General features: G+C 43.5%; 1 protein-coding gene across 3 annotated transcripts in view; it reads left to right on the top strand.

The window, feature by feature from the left end:
- The window catches only part of znf366 (zinc finger protein 366), an 87,310-nt gene extending 73,451 nt beyond the window's left edge, over nucleotides 1–13,859 (top strand). For all 3 annotated transcript variants that reach the window (XM_085990081.1, XM_085990076.1, XM_085990067.1), the window contains 2 exons: nucleotides 5,523–5,697; nucleotides 11,959–13,859. In XM_085990081.1, the coding sequence (XP_085846207.1) occupies nucleotides 5,523–5,697; nucleotides 11,959–12,425 (642 nt within the window). In that variant the 3' untranslated portion in view covers nucleotides 12,426–13,859. The remainder of the gene's footprint in view (nucleotides 1–5,522; nucleotides 5,698–11,958) is intronic.
- Nucleotides 13,860–20,173: the final 6,314 nt, after the last annotated feature.

Here is a 20,173-nt window from a genome sequence, read left to right as displayed (position 1 = left end):
GTCCGGAAGGCTGCAAAGTGCCTGATCGGAAGATGAGGTGCTGTTCCTCAAGTTTACGTTGAGCTTCTGTGGAGCAATGCAAGAGGCCAAGGACGGTGAGGTCCGAGTGGGAATGGAGCGCTGAATTAAAATGACAGGCGACCGGAAGCTCGGGGTCACCCTTACGGACTGAACGGAGGTGTTCCGCAAAGCGGTCACCCAATCTGCGTTTGGTCTCCCCAATGTACAGGAGACCACATTGTGAGCAGCGAATACAGTATACTAGATTGCGAGAAGTACAAGTAAATCGCTGTTTCACCTGGAAGGGGTGTTTGGGGCCCTGGACAGTGGGAAGGGGGGAGGTATAGGGGCAGGTGTTACATCTCCTGCGCTTGCACGGGAAGGTGCCAGGCGGAGGGAAGGGGTGCTGGGGGTGATAGAGGAGTGGACTAGAGTGTCTCGGAGGGAGCGGTCCCTACGGAATGCTGAAAGGGGAGGGGAGTGGAAGATGCATTTGGTGGTGGGATCACTTTGGAGGTATGCTTCCGACATGTCTTCCTTTTTCCTCAACCGAGGATTCCCCCTCTACCGTGGTTGACACGGCCCTCGACCGTGTCCATTCTATCTCCCGCACTTCTGCCCTCACCCCTGCCCCTCCCTCCCGGAACCACGATAGGGTTCCCCTTGTCCTCACCTTTCACCCCACCAGCCTCCACATTTAACGGATCATCCTCCGCCATTTCCGTCACCTCCAAAGTGATCCCACCACCAAACGCATCTTCCCCTCCCCTCCCCTCCCCTTTCAGCATTCCGTAGGGACCGCTCCCTCCGAGACACCCTAGTCCACTCCTCTATCACCCCCAGCACCCCTTCCCCTGGCACCTTCCCGTGCAAGCGCAGGAGATGTAACACCTGCCCCTATACCTCCCCCCTTCCCACTGTCCAGGGCCCCAAACACCCCTTCCAGGTGAAACAGCGATTTACTTGTACTTCTTGCAATCTAGTATACTGTATTCGCTGCTCACGATGTGGTCTCCTCTACATTGGGGAGACCAAATGCAGATTGGGTGACCGCTTTGCGGAACACCTCCGTTCAGTCCGTAAGGGTGACCCCGACCTTCCGGTCGCTGTCATTTTAATTCACCGCTCCATTCCCACTCAGACCTCACCGTCCTTGGCCTCGTGCATTGTTCCACGGAAGCTCAACGTAAACTCGAGGAACAGCACCTCATCTTCCGATTAGGCACTTTGCAGCTTTCCGGGCTCAATATCGAGTTCAACAATTTCAGATCATAACCTCGGTCCCTATTACATTTTTACTTTTATTTATTTTTTCCCCACCCCTTTGTTTTGGGTTTTCCCTCCCTCCCCCTTTCCTCTCTTTTTTTTTACATGGCAGCTGTCTCTCATTCTGCCAGTACATTTCACACCTAATCTAAGCTGTCTTTTGTCTCTTTACTAGTCCTATCGCCATCTTGTCTCGTTTTGAATGCCTCTTAATGTCTATTCACTTCTTTTGTTTCCTCCCCAGCCTTCCTTTCGATCTATTTCATTTCCTTTTCAGTTTTGAAAAAGGGTTTCGACCCGAAACTTCGACTCTAATTTCTCTCCACGGATGTTGCCTGGCCTGCTGAGTTTTTCCAGCATTTTCTGTTGTTATTGAGGATATAAGTATCCTTTTTAAAAAGAAGTCTGGGAATATGGGTGGTGCTTATCTGCGACTTGCACAGAGTTAAAATGAGATTATAATTTCTCACTAACCTACAATATTCATGTGGTGAACTAAAAAGCAGAAACTAAAAGGGACAAACAAAACATACTTTTTAAACAACAACAGAAAATGCTGGAAACACTCAGCAGGTCAGGCAGCATCATGGCGAGCAAAACAGATTTAACGTTTCAGGTCGATGACCCTTTGTCAGAACTGGAAAAAGTTGCAGAAGTAGCAGATTTTTAAGCAAGTGTGGGGCAGAGAAAGGGAGGAGGGGAGGAAAGAACAATCTGTGATAGGATGGAAGGCAGGTGAGATTAAAAGACAAAAGGGATGATAGTGTAAGGCAAAAGGAGATGGTAATGGGACAAGTTAAGAAATAAAAGATGACTCTAGATGAGGTGTAAATGGCAATGGCAGAATCAACAGCTGCCCTGTGAGAGAAGAAAGAACACATTGGGGCCGAGGTTATAGTCTGGAACTGTTGAACTCGATGTTGAGTCCAGAAGGCTGTAAAGTGCCTAATCGAAAGATGAGATGCTGTTCCTCGAGCTTATGTTGAGCTTTGTTGGAACAGTGTAAGAGGCCGAGGATGGAGAGATCAGAGTGGGAGTGGAGCGGAGAATTAAAGTAACAGGCGACCGGAAGCTCGGGGTCACCCTTACAGACTGAACGGAGGTGTTCCGCAAAGCGGTCACCCAATCTGCATTTGGTCTCCCCAATGTAGAGGAGACCACATTGTGAGCAGCGAATACAGTATACCAGATTGCAAGAAGTACAAGTAAATTGCAGTTTCACCTGGAAGGAGTGTTTGGGGCCCTGGACAGTGGGAAGGGAGGAGGTAAAAGGGCAGGTGTTGCATCTCCTGCGCTTGCACGGGAAGGTGCTGTTGCAAGGGGAAGGGGTGTTGGAGGTGATAGAGGAGTGGATCAGGGTGTTGCGGAGGGAGCGGTCCCTTTGGAATGCTGAAAGGGGGGAGGAGGGGAAGATGTGGTGGGTGGGATCACGCTGGAGTTGGCAGAAATGGCAGAGGATAATTAGTTGAATATGAAGGCTGGTGGGGTGGAAGGTGAGGACAAGGGGAACCCTACTGTCGTTCTGGGAGGGGAAGGGGTGAGAGCAGAAGTGCGGGAAATGGAATGGACACGGTCAAGGGCCATGTCAACCACGGTAGAGGGGACTCATCGGTTGAGGGAAAAGGAAGGCATATTGGAAGCACTAGTATGGAAGGTGGTATCATCAGAGCAGATGCGGTGGAGACAGAGAAACTGGGAGAATGGAATAGAGTCCTTACAAGAAGTGGGGTGGGAGGAAGTGTAGTCCAGGTAGCTGTGGGAGTCAGTGGGCTTGTAGTGGATGTTTGTCAATAGTCTATACCTAGAAATGGAAACAGAAAAGTCGAAGAAGGGAAGGGAAGAGTCGGAGATGGATCATGTGAAGATGAGGGAAGGGTGGAAATTGGAAGCAAAGTGAATGAAATTTTCTAGTTCAAGGCGAGAGAAGGAAACGGCACCAATACAGTCATCAATGTACCGGAAAAAGAGGGAAGGGAAGGGACCTGAGTAGGACTGGAACAAAGAATGTTCCACGTATCCCATGAAAAGGCAGGCATAGCTGGGGCCCATGCAGGTTCCCATAGCACCACCTTTAACTTGGAGGAAGTGAGTGGAGTCAAAGGAGAATTGTTCAATGTGAGAACAAGTTCAGCCAGGCGGATGAGGGTGGTGGATGGGGACTGGTTGGACCTCTGTTCAAGGAAGAAGCGGAGCGGCCTCGGGCTGTCCTGGTGGGGGATGGAGGTGTAGAGGGATTGGACGCCCATAGTGAAAAGGAGATGGTTCGGGCCAGGAAACTGGAAACTGTTACAATGACGGAGGGCGTCGGAAGAGTCGCGAATGTAGGTGGGAAGAGACTGGACTAGGGGAGAAAAAATGGAGTCAAGATAGGAAGAAATCAGTTTTGTGGGGCAAGAGCAGGTTGAAACGATGGGTCTACCAGGGCAGTCCTGTTTGTGGATCTTGGGAAGGAGGTTGAAGCAGGCTGTGCAGGATTGGGGGACTATGAGGTTGACAGCCATGGAGGGAAGATCTTCAGAGGAGATGAGGTCAGTGACAGTCTTGGAAACAATGGCTTGATGTTTGGTAGTGGGGTCATGGTCCAGGGGGAGGCAGGAGGAGGTGTCGGAGAGTTGCCGTTCAGCATCCACATGGTAGAGGTCGGTTCACCAAACAACAACAGCACCACCCTTGTCAGCAGGTTTAATGACAATGTTAGGGTTGGATCGGAGAGAACGGAGTGCTGCAAGTTCAGAGGGAGGTAGGTTGGAGTGAGTGAGGGGAGCAGAGAAATTGAGATGGCTGATGTCACTTTTTAAATCCTTACTTCTACACCAAGTTGAGATGCTATCTACAATGTTTTGCTTATGCCGACAGTACTGCAGTTAATACATATTTCATGAATCTTTCATTGCTGCAATAATTATTCAACATTAGAAAATCTATACAAAATTAGTGATGATTGTGTTGCACAACAGAAACTGTATTCATAAGTTATAAAAGATAAAGGGTTAACAACATCCTGAGGACTCTTAATGCACACATATTAGTTTGACAACTAACATCATTTCGTGAACTAGACAAAAAAAATGTTATCAGTTGATTAAATAACAGGCTAAGATCTACATCTGACCCGGGCTGGTAGAGGGTTAAAACCAGTGACCAGATAGATGCCTTTTGGCATGAAGCTCCTCTTCAGCAAAAGGAAGGATATCACTGCACTGACTGCCTGCTTAACAATAGTTTCATGTCCCTGGGGAACCGTCTGCAAATAGATTTCATCTCGCTTTCTCTTGTACTCCTTAAAACTTCCTGTTTTCTCACGGTCCTTTTGGACAGTGTACAGACTTGCTCCCTCTCTCTTTGAGAACTCGGAAACCTTTCCAAAAGAATTCATAGTGTGGAAAGCAACATTGTTTCATAACCTCCTATTCCCAGAGATTTTAAATGTTGGGATTTAGGGCTATATTTAGTAGTGTGATGGCTACCTGTAACGATGAATTTTATAGTCAAATAAATTGAAACTGGATTACTGACTGCAGGTGGTTGAAATGATACTTAAACTAGTGATAATTACAATTATTGAAGTAATTGCACTATTTCAGTGGATATTTTCAAAGCAAGGTTCAAGGGTTTACTAATGTCTGAGATTATAGCCATCAAGACAATGCAGTTCCTCAGTAATATATTTGTACTTTCTCCCTTTGTTTGAGTTCTTTCTCTCACGATGCACCATTTCCTGGGGAGCTCTCTGTCAATGCTACTCTGTAACCAACCATGAGGAGGTGGTCAAGTGCAGTATGTGGTGACTCATCCACTGATTCTCTACCTCTATGCAAAAAAGCTCCTGATTTTTACTCAGTAGCTCTTCTTGAAGATTTGACTGAGATTGGGAGCTTGACATGGAATTTCAGTCATTTTTAAAGCAACATGTTGTAGCAGCAAGTGAACTAACAAGCATCAAAATCTTTGTGTACACAGTTCAGAATACCAGGCAACAAATCTCTCTGGGAGAGAGTTCCACAGGCCGAATGTAAAGCTTTATCGCTGGCAGTTTGCAGATTCTTTTGAATTAATACAAATATTGAGGCGTAGCAGCAGCAACACTTGTTGCTGGCAAAAAACTTGGAGGTCTGACTTAAGCCATTGCAACTTTTTTTGTAGCACTCTACAGTCCTAAATCTATTCTTGTGGTGTTTAACATCTCAACAGAATACTGCTTTCTTAGAAATTAATAAACAAATCTAATTAAAATGTTTATTCATTTGTATTGACAGTTGTGTGGAAAGGAGTTTAACCGGATGCACAATCTCATGGGACACATGCACCTGCACTCTGACAGCAAGCCATTCAAATGTCTGTATTGCCCCAGCAAATTTACCCTGAAGGGAAATCTTACCCGTCATATGAAGGTTAAGCATGGAGTCATGGATGGAGGGCCTGATTCACAAAGTAAGAACATAGATCTTAATGAACTTTGAAGATTTTTTTCAGAATGTGGTAAATTCATATAACAGTGACCTGACTGATTCACTGCATTGAATAATTTGAAGGACCTTTTCTCTATTTTCCCTTTTTTCCTCTTCCCCCTCTCTTCCCTTCTGTCTTTTCTCTCCTCTCTTAGTCCCCATTTCTTCCCTCTTTGCCCTTCCTCCTCTTTCTCTTACTTTATTTCTCTGCCCTTTCTTTCTCTCTCTACCCCTCCCTCTGTTTCTCTCTTTCCCCTGTCACCCCCTCTGTCCCCTCTTCTCTTCTCTCTTCTGTTCTCTGAAGATTGCATAATGAAGGGTTGGCACGCTGTTTAGTGAGGTCTTTCATCACTTCCAGTCGGAAAGGTCTTATTATTATTTCTTTCTATTTGCTAGGGGCACCTGGGAGGTAAGGGAAGCCGACCCATTCCTACGAGATAAGCTTTTAAATGAGATAGCCTGGCTGGAAATGCAATGTGATGGGTGCAAAGATAATTCTAGGATTATGCTATAAACTACCACTGAAAACAAAAAGGAGGACAAGTTACTCTATGAAAATATAAGAAATCTGTAAACAGAAACATAATCATAATGGGATTTTATTCAACCTAATATAACTGGGGATGCCCAAGAGATGTAGAATCTGAATGTAATGCATGTCCTCAAGACCCAGAGCTGCTTAAGGTCGCTCACCACGGTGATCCGAAGTGTCCTCAATGGAAGCTCAGTAGCCTTCCATATCCCAAGCTGTAGCTACTGGGGAAACACTTCCTAGGAGCACTAGGATAGGTAAATGAGCACAGAAAACAGGCATTAAGGGGTTGCACTGGGTGATTCTTAAATATTTCTGTTAACTATTAGACACAGATGGAATTGAGTTGTTAGATAAATTGTTTTTTGTTCTGAATTCGGTGTTGGTGCATGTATTTGTAGTGAAGTGAGAGCAAGACCCTTAAGGCTGGACTGAAAAGAAAGACTTGCATTTATGTAGCGCCTTTCATAACCACTGGCTGTCTCAAAGCGCTTTACAGTCAATGAAGTACTTTTGAAGTGGAGTTGCTGTTGTAATGTGGGAAACGCGGCAGCCAATTTGCACACAGCAAGGTCCCACAAACAGCAATGTGATAATAACAAGATAATCTGTTTTTGTTATGTTGGTTGAGGGATAAATATTGGCCAGGACACCAGGGATAACTCCCCTGCTCTTCTTCGAAATAATGTCATGGAATCTTTCACATTCACCTGACAGAGCAGATGGGACCTCAGTTTAACATCTCATCTGAAAGACAGCATCTCTGACAGTCCAGCACTCCCTCAGCACTGCACTGGAGTGCCAGCCTAGCTTTATGTGCACAAGTCCCATGGAGTGGGACTTGAACCCACAGCCTTCAGACTCAGAGGCTAGTGTGCTACCAACTGAGCCACGGCTGACACTTAGGAAGGCTGAAGGAAGGCAATCGGATGGTGATTGTAAGGACAGTGGTGATAAGGATTATGGGACTGTTGTTGTATTGGGGAGGGGAGGGATGGTTCAAATGAAGCGGTCCTGGATGTGTTTCTCTCTCAGAACTCTGGGAGCTAGGGAGACTGGTGATCAATGTTGCTCCTGCTCTTCCTCCTCTTCATGCTGCTACTCCTCCTTCTCCTCCACTTCCTGTTCCTGCTCCTGCTCCTCCACCTGCTGCAGTTCTTGCTGCCCAGATGCTGGTAAGAGCTGGTCCCTCAGGATGGCAAAGCTATGCAACATGCAGCAGACGACCACAAATCTGGATCAGGGCTTTACTGCAAAGCTCCTCCCGAACGGTCCAGGCAGCTGAAGCATTGTCTGTTGATGAGTGTCTGCTCTACGATGTTTTTGGTGGCAGCATGGCTCTTGTTGTAGGCCAGCTCTGCAGCTGTGCCTGGGTTGCTGACAGAAGTCATGAGCCAAGTCTAAAGTCGTCCAGTAGCCAACCTGTAACCTGACGACCTGGTTGGAATAAAGGCGGCACAGAGAACTGGAGCAGGATGAATGAATCATAACTGAATCATAGAAATCATAGAATCATAGAAATATATGGCACAGAAGAAGGCCATTCAGCCTATCTGTGCCAGCCAAAAGAGAGCTATCCAGCTTAATCCCACTTTCCAGCTCTTGGTCCGTAGCCTTGTAGGTTATGACACTTCAAGTGCATATCCAAGTACTTATTAAATATGCACTTTAAGTGTCAGGAAACTGGGCACAGACCTCCCTGATGCACTGCCTGCAGCCACAAACAAGCTGAATGTTGAGAGAGTGGAATCCTTTTCTGTTCAGATAGATGCCATAATGGTGAAAGGGAGCACACAAGGCAATGTGGGTGCAGTCATTGGCACCTTTTACCCTGAGGAAGCCTGCAATGTGGATGAAGCCTGGTACTCTCTGGTCCCACTTTGCTCTGCCCATGAGGAAAGAAATGTAAGGGTTCTTCCTGGGATAGAGAGCCTTGGTGACCTCCCTGATACAACTGTGGACTGCAAACTGGGAGGTGTCACTGATGTTACTTACTGCAGCCTGGAAGAAGCCTGTTGAATCAAAGTTAAAGGCCATGGTGACCTTGACAGCCACAGGCAGTGCTGTTCATCCCCTGGTTCGAGTCTCGAATCGTGACTGCAGTAGGTGATATAGCCCAGCAATAACCTCCTTGGTGAAGCGAAGGTACCTGAGACATTGCTCCTCAGTGAATTTCAGGTAGCAGAAGTGCTCCCTGAAGACCCTCTGTGGCTATGGCCTCCTGTGCAGTGCCCTCCTCCTTCCTCTTGACCCAGCTGTTCCTGCTCTTTCCTGTCTTCTTTGCTGCTGCCCCCCTTCCTCCAGCCCCAAAAGTAGCCCTACCAGACCACCCATGACTGCACTAAAACTCAGATAAAAACAGAAGTCATAAATCAATTGTAAAAGTGAGAATATAGGCCAAAAAAGGCCCAAAAGTTAACCACAGCCGAAAAGGACAAACCTTCCTGAGATAATGATGTGGAGATGCCGGTGTTGGACTGGAGTGGACAAATGTGAGAAGTCACACAACACCAGGTTATAGTCCAACAGCTTTATTTGAAATCACAAGCTTTCGGAGCGCTGCTCCTTCGTCAGGTGAAGTGAAGAGATGCATAAAGACACAGCTTATATAGTCAGAGAACACTGCCAGATGATTACAGGTAATCTTTCTAACTGCCCTTTATCCCACCTCGGCAGAGTTTGGACACCATCCACACCTTTGATTGCTGTGATTATCTCTCTGTCGAGGTGGGATAAAGGGCAGTTAGAAAGATTACCTGTAATCATCTGGCAGTGTTCTCTGACTATATATGCTGTGCCTATATGCATCTCTTCACTTCACCCGATGAAGGAGCAGCGCTCCAAAAGCTTGTGATTTCAAATAAAACTGTTGGACTATAACCGGGGATTGTGTGACTTCTCACAACTTCCTGAGATAAGGAGAAACAGTTGACAAGACAGCACATATAGATGACAACAACAGAATGGAGACCGTTGAAGCATAGCTAGAAATCTGAATGGGAAAAGGCATCAGTGAAATCTTGGTAAAAAGGTTACATTAAGAAAATATAGAATGAGAAAATCCTATTCAGACCATAAAGCCCACTCCTTTCATAACACACAATCTACCCTATGATGTACTCTATCCCACCCATTTATTCTCCTGAGGAAACTTTCTATGTAAATATTTTCAAATGCTCTAAGGTTATCCTGTAAAACATATCCTCGCATCTTTGCTATTCAATCCTGGCCTACTTCCTTCCACGGATTACATCCTCCTGCCATTCCTGCTACAGAGGGCCATTGTGTAATGTTGAATATTTGGTCCTCTCGGTATATAACCTCCCTCCAGGAATGAATAAAGCATAGAGCTGCTTTCGTGGTACCATCTCTAAGGTTTTTAAAAAAAGGAGGAATGAAGAGGTACACAAAATGGAAAGTCAGGAACAGGAAAGGTGAACAGCAAGGACAGACATCAAGACCATAGGGAAAGGCTGAAACAAAGAGACAAGTAGTAGAGATACAGAAGGGTGGCATGTGTTGGCTGCAGTTACAGATTTCTCATCAAAATTTTGTATCAGCAACTTTATAAGATTTGTTGTTGACAATTAAATTGAGAATGTTGGTTAGTTAATTAATATTTACATATAAAATATGATCAACTATCTGCCTTTTTCTTATTCTCTAAACCTCCTGGCTACTAACTGTGTCTATACTGTGAATTGGGAGGTTATGATAACTATTAACGTCCCTGGCAGTACAAACCATGTACTGACCCTGACCAGAACGAGTTGGCTGTTCCTTTCTATCAATAATCTGTTGGCATCTTCTGTAATAAAATATTATAAAATACAATTATCCTGGCCAACTAAATAAGTCAGAGCAATAAATAAATCAAAACTGCATTCTAATCAGCATATAGACCAGAGGGGATGAAATAATTTGACAGGTTAAACTATTTCCAGCAGGCCCGTGGTGTCATGATGAGGAGAGATTAACATCAAACACTCAAGCTCATGTGCCCTAATATTTATAGCATTTTATTCCCTTTTGTTCCAGTTGTGAATGAATACACTTGTACTTATTGTGACCCTGCGATAGCTAAATAAAACAATCAAATCCTGAACTCAAAGAGTAGGTCACAAGGGCAAAAACTTTTTAAAACAAATTGGCCATAAATAAATAAACACCTTTAACTTTCTATCAAAACCTGATAAATGTATTGTTATTTGTTTTTAATATTCTTCTCTGCTTTGCCTCCCCACATAGTAAATGATGAGTAGAGAACAGAAAAATAAACTAGGATGTCTTCCGTTAATGTTTCAGGTGGTGAAGGGTCTGTATCTGAAACATTAGCCTAACTTTCTCTTTTAGATGGTGACTGACCTACAATTCTAGCATTTTCTGCTTTTAATTCAGATTTCAGTGTTCATGTTTTATAAACCTCTTGGGCTAAAAATTGAGTAGCGCCCCAATTGAGGCACTAACTTTGTTAGCACCCTGGAAAAATTAGCGCCCCCACGCCGGAAATTGAGTGGTTGCACCCCAAGAGGGAAGCGGGGCGCTACTGGAAGCGCCCCGCCTCCCTCTTGGGGCGCTGCGAGTGAATATCGTGGCGCTACGTGCTGCGGTATTGCAGGCCTTCCTCCCCTTCTTAAAGGGGAGGGGCCTTGTGCAGCACGACCTGGGGCCCAGCTGGGCTCCCGGGGATCGGGAGTGCAGGCAAAAGAGCCCGGCACCCAAGAGAAGTGCCGGGCTCTTGGAGCGCAGCCGGCACTCCGCGGGGGGGGTTCAGGAGGCCGGGGACGGGAGCGCAGGCAGGTGCTGGCAGGCGGCCAGCAACAAAAATGGCTGCCCCGCACCTCGCCTTTAAATTGCACCTCCCCGGCCGCAGGTACACCCGCCTGACCCTGTCGGACATAGCGTCCGGCGGTAAATCAGGGGGCGCTCCCGAAGATCGTGGCCGGGGCGTGAGCGGGGTGCTGCGCACACCAATGACGTCATCGCCAGCGGCGCAGCGCCGCAGAGCGCTACCGGTTAGCACCACCACTAACCTCCCGCTGAATTTTGCGGGAGGCGTGGGCAGTGCCGCGCCTGGGCGGTAGTTGGCTTGCGGCCCACTTAGCGCCCTCTTAATGCGCTAACGGGTGGCGCTACCAACTGAATTTTTCCCCCATAGTATTTTAGATTTCCTTGTGGGCTAGGAGGAGCAGAAGTTCTCCTACGGGCCCCACAAGGCAGCCTTGAGCTTCCCTTGTCCTGGGCTTCTCCAGCTCCCCCCACCCCCCCGCACCCACACCCCCACCTCTCCCCCTCCCACCACCGCCATATCAAAAAGAAAGAAAGACTTGCATTTATATAGCGCCTTTCATGACCACCGGACGTCTCAAAGCGCTTTACAGCCAATTAAGTACTTTTAAAGTGGAGTCACTGTTGTAATGAGCAATGAATCGGGGCCTTCAGAGAGGGAGGGAAAGCAATAAGAGATTTGAAAATATAGTCAGTGAGGATTGTTCTAATAATATACTTGCTTAAATTATTTTGTGTTTCAAAACTTTATTAACAACTAGCAATCTGAACTGTCTTATGTGTATTAATTTTAAATACTTATGAAGGATAAATATTTAATTCAATATTAGCTTATAGTTATTATCTACCAGGTTTTGTAGAACCATGTAAAACATTTTGTGTGATTTCTTGATTGATGATCATTTTGATGTACCTTAATTTTAGGCTTCAGGAGGAGAGGGCGAATTGGATTTGCACAGAACAATCTAATGAGCAATTTTGAGCAGGAAGAGCCCTTTGACCTTTCCCAAAAGAGCAGAATAAAAAACTTATCCCAGTCTGATGGTGAGAGTGCCAAGGGGAGCTCTTGTCAAGAAGAAGAAGAAGACATCTACTATGCAATGGAACAATACAGTCCTGATGACTATTGCAGAGCGGACAAAATATATATGCCAGAAGATCTATCCCAGAAACCAGGAAGACTGATTCAAGACTTCAGATACTCAGACAATGAAGAACAGGACAAAGAGGGAGTGATAAATGACGAAGACGAAGACTTGATGACTCATGGAAAATTTCTGCAGAATGGAACTGAAACTGACAAACATAGCACTGCTGCTGTGCACTATCTATTTGATATCAATGAAAGCTACAAGGACTTTTGTCTTGACAGAAGGTGCAGCCCAGTGTGAAAAACTCAAGATGATAAAATGTAACCTCTATATTGATCTAAAAATCTGAAAGAAATAGGAATGGTGTAAAAGAATATGGAATTCTGATTAGACATCAGAAGTATGAGGTGCACAGTAACTTTTGCTTACAATGTTAATGTTTATTTAGATTATGCAGTTCATTGGCTTGAACCCTCTCTGATCGTAGGGCCACATCTACATAACTTGCCCTTCTGTCAAATGGCAACTAGTGACACTGACATTTTATATAAAGCCCTCGTAACTATGCAAAGCTGCAAAGGTTGGCATATCAACAATAGTCAAACAATCTGCTTGGCAGGCATAACGATGAAGATGCCATCCCTAATTCTTGTCTGTTTAACAGTGGGACTTCCTGACCATGCACTTGGCTAAGACAACTGACTCTATTCACTGTGCGTTTATGAACAGATTGTATCTAGCCCGTGTCACCACAGGGACATGAAGTGAGCACTTTGTTTGCCATGTTAATAAGGAAAGAGAATGTGCAGGGTCACTGCAAGTTTGTCAAATGTTCAATATGCAAATTAATATTGATATTTCTCCAGATATCATTTAGAGTGCTTATTTTAAATGTACCTGTCATTGTAATTACTAATCAGATATTAGCCAGTCACATTTTGGTGCATTTCTGTGGTATATTTTCTAGATTTGAAATATAACTTTAAATTATGTCCTCCAGTGAAAATCTTTATCCATGCATGCAAAGTTTTTTAAGTAATAAAATACATTCGCTGAAGTATGAGGCAATGCCGGAACTATTACAAACCAATGACAAATGGAGAAAATATGTAACAATAAAATAATCATGGGTTTTCATTGAAATGGAAAATCTCATATGCTTGTCATCTGTGTCTGATCTGAAGTAAGATAAAGAATCAAAAGAATGCTCTTTGTGAGATGCACGGCTGTCTTGTGGTTTTTCTTTTTATTTGGTCCTTGTGAAGACTTGAGGACCACTTCTTTAAACTCCTACATAGTTCAAGTCATTCTGAAGTAAACATTGACTTGGATGCTCAGAATGACAGCCCCACATTATGGCTGAGGATTTGAGTTCCGGTGCTGGTTCATGCTTGAAATCTGCTATTTATATATGAAATAAAATTAGTTGCCTAGCAGCCAGGCTTCAAAACACTGAAGAGATCCATTTTGGGAGGGATGGGGGAAATGTGTGTACTTCTCTACCCAAAGCACATCTGTTGTTGAGTCCATTTGTGTCGGAGATCGTGCTGAGGTCTGTTGATATGAATTCAGAGCTGAAAAAAAGATGGCTAGAAGCAAGCAATTATGATTGAGATGGTAGAAAAGGGTGAGGAAAATTAGGTAGAAATGTAAATATAAAGCATTTGCTCAGATAATATTACCACAGTATTCTGTCATTTATTCATGCACTCATTTATAAAATTCTTAAAACAATACTGGTTCTGTGTTGGAAATCATTGTTATCCAATATTACTCTAAAATTTAAAGCACATGTAGTAAAGGACCAATATGGAATACATGTAGTGTTGACCAAACTGCTTGTATTTATTCTTCAGCAACAATAGAAATATACAATTTTCCTCTTCACTTTTTACTCCTGTTACATTGTCAAGGGAGCAGATGCTGTGTTTATCAGAATCAGAACATTGTACCCTCCCATTACAGGATATTTTCTGCACTCATTTTTCAATATTGACAATGCTAACATTTCCAGCATGTTTTCAAGATAATTAATATAATTATGATTTACATTCCTAATTGTTACATATATTGTTTCATAATATTCATAATAGTTTACTCAATAAAAATATACAAAGCGCATCATGTGTTACTGAATATCTTGCTAAACAGAAGGTAATGTGCTGCATTATGCAGTAAAGGAGCAGCAATTCAGTAGATTTATTCAATAACTTTAATTGCTTCCACTTCAAATGCTCTTTCTAGAACATAGGAAAATAGGAACAGGAGTAGGCCATTCAGCCCCTCAAGCCTGTTCCGCCATTCAATTAGATCATGGCTGACCTGTACCTCAACTCCATATCCCTTGATAACCTTACCTGACAAAAATCTATTGATCTCAGTATTAAAAATTTCAATTGACACTGCATCCATGGCCTTTTGGGGGAGAGAATTCCAGATTTCCACTACCCTTTGTGTAAAAAAGTGCTTCCTGATTTCATTCCTAACTAGCCTAGCTCTAATTTTAAGATTATTCCTTCTTGTTCTGGATTCCCCCTCAGAGGAAATAGTTTCCCTGTATCGACCGTATTAAATCCTTTTATCATTGGAGATGGATGATAGTACAGAGGTGGAAGTAGGCGGTTCTTTTTGATGACGAGGATTTGGGGTCAGAAGCTCAGCTCAGGGTCAAATAGGACCCTGAGGTTGCGAACAGTCTGGTTCAGCCTCAGACAGTGGCCAGGGAGGGAATTTGAGGTGGGGGCCCGAAGACATCCAGCTAAACCATTCACATAAACAGATGAAAGGTCATCGACCTGAAATGTTAACTCTGTTTCTCTCTCCACAGATGCTGCCTGACTTGCTGATTATTTCCAGCATTTTTTGTTTTTACTTGACATAAGCAGACTGTTTAGCATCTCATCCAAAGGACAGCAGCTCCAATATGTAGCACTCCCTCACTACTGCACACAACGCCAGCCGGCTTCATGTGTTCAAGTTGTGAGAGTTGCACTTAAGCCCACAACCTTCACATTCAGAGGCAAGGGTACTACCAACTGAGTCAAGCTAATACCTGGAGTTCAACTAGAACATGGTTCCAAGGGTTAAACTACGAGGAGAGATTCCATAAACTAAGCTTTTATTCCTTGGTACATCGAAGGTTAAGGGTTGATTTAATTGAGGTTTTTAGGATTTTGAAATGAATTGATAGAGAGAAACTTTTTCCACTGGTGGGGGAGTCTAGGACAAGGGGACATAACCATAGAATCAGAGCCAGGCCATCAGGAGAGAAGTTAGGAAGCACTTCTTCACACAAATGGTGGTAGAAGTGTGGAACTCCCACAAAAAGCAGTAGATGCTAGCTCAATTAATCATTTTAAACCTGAGATTGATAGATTTTTGCTAGCTGGGCTAATAAGGGATATGGAACCAAGGTGGGTAAATGGAGTTAGGATGCAGATCAGCCATGATCTCATTGAATGGCGGAACAGACTCGAAGGTCTGAATGGCCTCCTCCTCTTCCTATGTTCCTATGTACTAAAAATCAGCTTCCTGACATAATGAACACAAAATATAACAGTTCACAAAACATTGCTAAACCTGCCCAGTTGCCTTTGTAGTGTTTGAAATTGCTCCAATAATATTTTCCACAAAAGCTTGTCCTCCTTCAGGTACCTAGGACTTGAGTTCATGGGGCTTTCCACAGCTATCGCTCTGCCAACGTAATGAAAAGACTAAACCAAACAGCAAACTACAACTCTCAAAATGCTGTTACTGTTACTCTGTGCCAGCCCTGTGTCGATAAAACTCCCAAGTCACCTGGGCCATTTTAATTGCCCACATGCCCAGTTTCCACCCAGTAGAGTTAAATTCACCCCAAAGATATGGTTAGTTAAACATATGTACAGTGAAATGTTAAACTGACAACTGATATTCTGAAATAAGACTGTGACCAGTGTGAATGATGTAAAGCCAGGTCTGATATCTATTGTATAGAGTAAACCACACTCCAAACCTGTTGGTAACTCCACTCATGTTCTGATGTGTACTGTTACATTGATTCTATTCCAGTCAGTTCAGCAGAATCCTATTTCTATCTCTTCTTCAGTTAGCATGTGATGATAAACCAGTGGCCCTCCTCACAAAGTGACTAGCTCAAAGGTTCAAACCACCAACCACAGGATGATGTAAGAAGTATTTTACCACTCTGGTTGCCATGTTAACACTGAGATTGAATGTGCTCTGATTGTGTAAATTGGCAACTTGGATACTGAGGTGCTGTGTTGGGGACTTTTAATAATAGAACACACTGATGAATCCTTTCAGTGCTAAATTTCACTTCTTTCTTGTACTCCCTGTTTTTTTCTTACTTACTTTCTCCTAACATTTCCTCACATCTTGTGGGGGCACAGTTTCAGACATGCTGGGAACCCTCAGAACCTCATCCAAGTGCCCATTATTCGAGTGCAAACATTGACAGTGGCTTGACATTTCATGACAGCAATCTATTTGGCTACGGAGGCATCACAGGGGAATTAGATCTTGTTCAATGTCAATGTACACTTTCATCAGGGGCTGCTGGATAATGATCAGAATGGGAACTCTGGCTAATTTGACCCTCCCTAGCCTGGGGCACTGAGGCCAATTGTGGTGTCCCTACTGCCATTCTGGCTGCGATCAGTTAATCAATACAGACTGAGAATTGACTCGGAATCCTTTTCTTTCCCTTTGCCCTGGATATACAACTTACCAACAATATAAACTCATCCACCACTTCTACCTCCCCACCATCGATGTGCACTTTTGCTGTCTTCCTTCAGCATTCTGTGCTCTTCCTCCTACTATAGCCATAGAGGATGAATTTCCGCAGAGATTTGTCCAACCGTCCATTATAACTTTGGTGCTATAGCACTCTTCAATCCTTTTTGTAATGTCCCTTTGGCATTTTTAATGGATGTATTTTTGTTTAATTGGCATTTAAAAAACAAAGGACTGAGGAATTTCATACCAATATGTTACGGCACACTGTCACTGCACCCTATTTGTAACATGTTTTAAAGTACTGCATAAATTCTTTCAGACTACTCGACAAAATATCAGTTCTTTCGATTTAAAAAAACCAAAGTACTGTGCAATGTCCATCTCAGCACTTTGATTTGTAACGAACGTGCATTGTCGAACACTAAAGTTCCTCATTCATTATTAATAAAGATGCAGCTGCTCATGAAAAGCTTGTGGACAGTTGGCAGAAATGTATTGCTCAATCCATACTAAATCCAACAAGTCTCTCCTCCCCCCACTAGCCTCACCCCAACACAGACAGACTCCCTCCCCCCACAAAGGAAGGCAAGGGAGGGAAGAGAATATTTCAAAGGGCAACCCACTCAAATTCAACTTCATTTTTGTTTGCTGATCTCCAGGTTATTTTCTACTATTATACAGGTTTTTTTAAATGAGATCTTAGTGGATTTCACAGGTCTACAAGTCCATTAGATCTCCATACATTTTATATCAATTTTCTTTTCATAATTTACTTCTTATCTGCACGTTATTTCTGTTGGTGTATACGAATAAAGAAAAACACTTCTGTAATGATGGCACTGTTTTCCTTTGGTAGCTGACACTCTTTAGGAGGTGTGGGGGGGGGGGGGGGGTGGTCCCTGAAAGTATCTGTAAGGAAACTCAGTGAATGTATCATTTTTTGAAAGGGGTCCCTCATACAGAGAGGTTTGATAACCATCCTTGTACAGTACTCTTTTAGGGTCCTCAAACTTCCAATGAAGATAGCAGCATTCACTCTTGTACAACCCATTGCTATATGTACCCTATTAAAATGCACTATTTCTATAACATGTCCCACTTAACTTTTTAACTTTATTTTTTACCCAATTTCTATCCCTTTCTTCTCCTCTTAACACCTTTACTACTATTTGTGTACGATGTTACAGTTTCAGTTTTCTTTACTACCTTTATGATATGGGGAGAGCTTGTCATTAGTTATTGTAAGCAGATTGTGGGTGGGATTTTATTCATTACAATTCCCAAAATTGGGCACTATAGAGGCAGCAAATGAAAGGATTATGGGCGGGGAGGCCTACTGCCAGATTCCTGCCCCTCAGAGCACCAGGGGGAATTTTCTTCTCCCACCCCCACAGAGAACTTGGCTGCTTAAGCCTTGACCTGCCTCACCACATTTAAATAATGGCGGTGGGTTGATGAATGGGAACATGGACAAATTCACCGCTTTCCACCTCAACTACCACCAACTCCAGGGACCACCGAAAGAGGGGTGGTGGTACATCCTGGTGTAGCAGTGAAAAGTTAGCTATTGCCACTGTTGAAGGGAGAGTGCCAGTAAGTTTCAAAACAAGCATCATTTCAGAGAGCATTACAGATGAGTCTGATCCTGTTCTTATCTAACGGCCATACATTCATACTTTCAACAAGGGTCACAGATAATGTTCATTTTTCCTCTCCCTAGGACAGCTGAAAACTGGTGGTAGTGGATCAGCCACCTGTTATACACCTGACCGGATTTTACTTTCAAAAGAAAGTTGGGCGGGGTGTATAAAGGGGGGCCAATTTTCTGCCCAGCAGCAATAATTAAAATCTACCCCAGTGAGACCAATTGTTAACATCCTAATATTAACGTAACAATGGATTCATGTTTTTAGTGTTTCCTATTCTCTGTTAACTGCCATGTTTCCTACATTACAACAGTGACTACACTTCAAAAGTACTTCATTGGCTGTGAAGCACTTTGGGACGTCCTGAGGTGGTGAAAGGTGCTATATAAATGCAAGTCTTTCTTTTTTGTAAGCCTGTTGCTGCACTGGAGTGTCAGCATCGAAAAGGTTAAATGATCAGTTCTTATGTTGAAGGAAACTATTTTTAATTGTCATAAAATGCTCTTGTTTCAACATTCTTCGTTCTTACTGCTGCAGAGGAAGGAGGAAGATACAAAGTGGTCAGTGCGACTCCGAAAGAATGGCAGAGCAAGTTGGCTGTGTTGAATTGTCTTTTCTCAATCTTACATTCTTCTGTTCTTATAAAATCAGTGATAAGGCTCATTGGTAATTACATTGTAAATGTGTCCTGTGTTTGCTCACTTAAGATGAAGGACTATGTCATACCAGTGAACCAATTATGCAGCAACTTTTTGTGGAATATAGGAATTAAAAGGGAACTGTGCTCTGTTTAAAAGGGAAGTATATTCTACTGAACTTGCCCACAATAATAAATGTTATAAATGGAGATATCCATACACTTGACAGTATCTCTAAATCAGTTTGTGCTACCATGTTTTATGCTTTAAAGCTGCTGGTTTAGGGCAGTCTGGGAAGAGACATTTCCACATTATGTGAAATCAGGAATTCAACACAAAGGGGTGAATTTGAACTTACACCCCAAAGCGGAAAACTGGTGATAGTGGATCATCCGCACATTATACACCCCACTCGGTTTTCCTTCCTATTAAAATCAAATGGAAAGAAAAATCCAGTGAGGTGTATAATGGTGGCCAATCCACTACTGCCAATTTTCCGCTTGATGGTGAAGGTTAAAATCTGCCCCAAAATCTGCCATTTAAATCATAAGCAGGAGCAATGGAAAGACACTGTTACATACAGATCTCTCTCTTTATATAATTTAAGATTATAAGGTAAAGTGGAAAAAGAACAATTTGCAGGACTATGGGGAAGGAGCAAGAGAGTGAGACAATTTGGTAGCTCTTTCGGAGAGACAGCAGACGCATGATGGGTCAAATGGCCTTCTTCTGTGCTGTATCATTGTGTGATTCTATATGGAGACCAGGGTGCAGTGAGCAGTAGGCAGTGAACAAAGCGAACACTCGTCAGACATGTTTGGTCAAATTTTACCCCCCAAAAACAGGTGGGTTTGGGTCAGGTGGAATGTTAAAATGTAAAAAATCTCAAACGTGAACCCAACTCGCCTCAAACCTGCTCATTTCCGGTTTTAACGGAGGCGGAACTGGGGGGGGAGCGGACAACCAACCCACTCCCAGGAGGCGGGTCACTCATTTAAATATTTTAATGAGGCTGAGTGCCTCA

The sequence above is a fragment of the Somniosus microcephalus genome, chromosome 1 (assembly GCF_052327205.1).
Source record: "Somniosus microcephalus isolate GS21.2 chromosome 1, FLI_Smic_1.0, whole genome shotgun sequence".
Taxonomy (NCBI): domain Eukaryota; kingdom Metazoa; phylum Chordata; class Chondrichthyes; order Squaliformes; family Somniosidae; genus Somniosus; species Somniosus microcephalus.
This window is presented reverse-complemented; position numbering and strand designations above follow the sequence as displayed.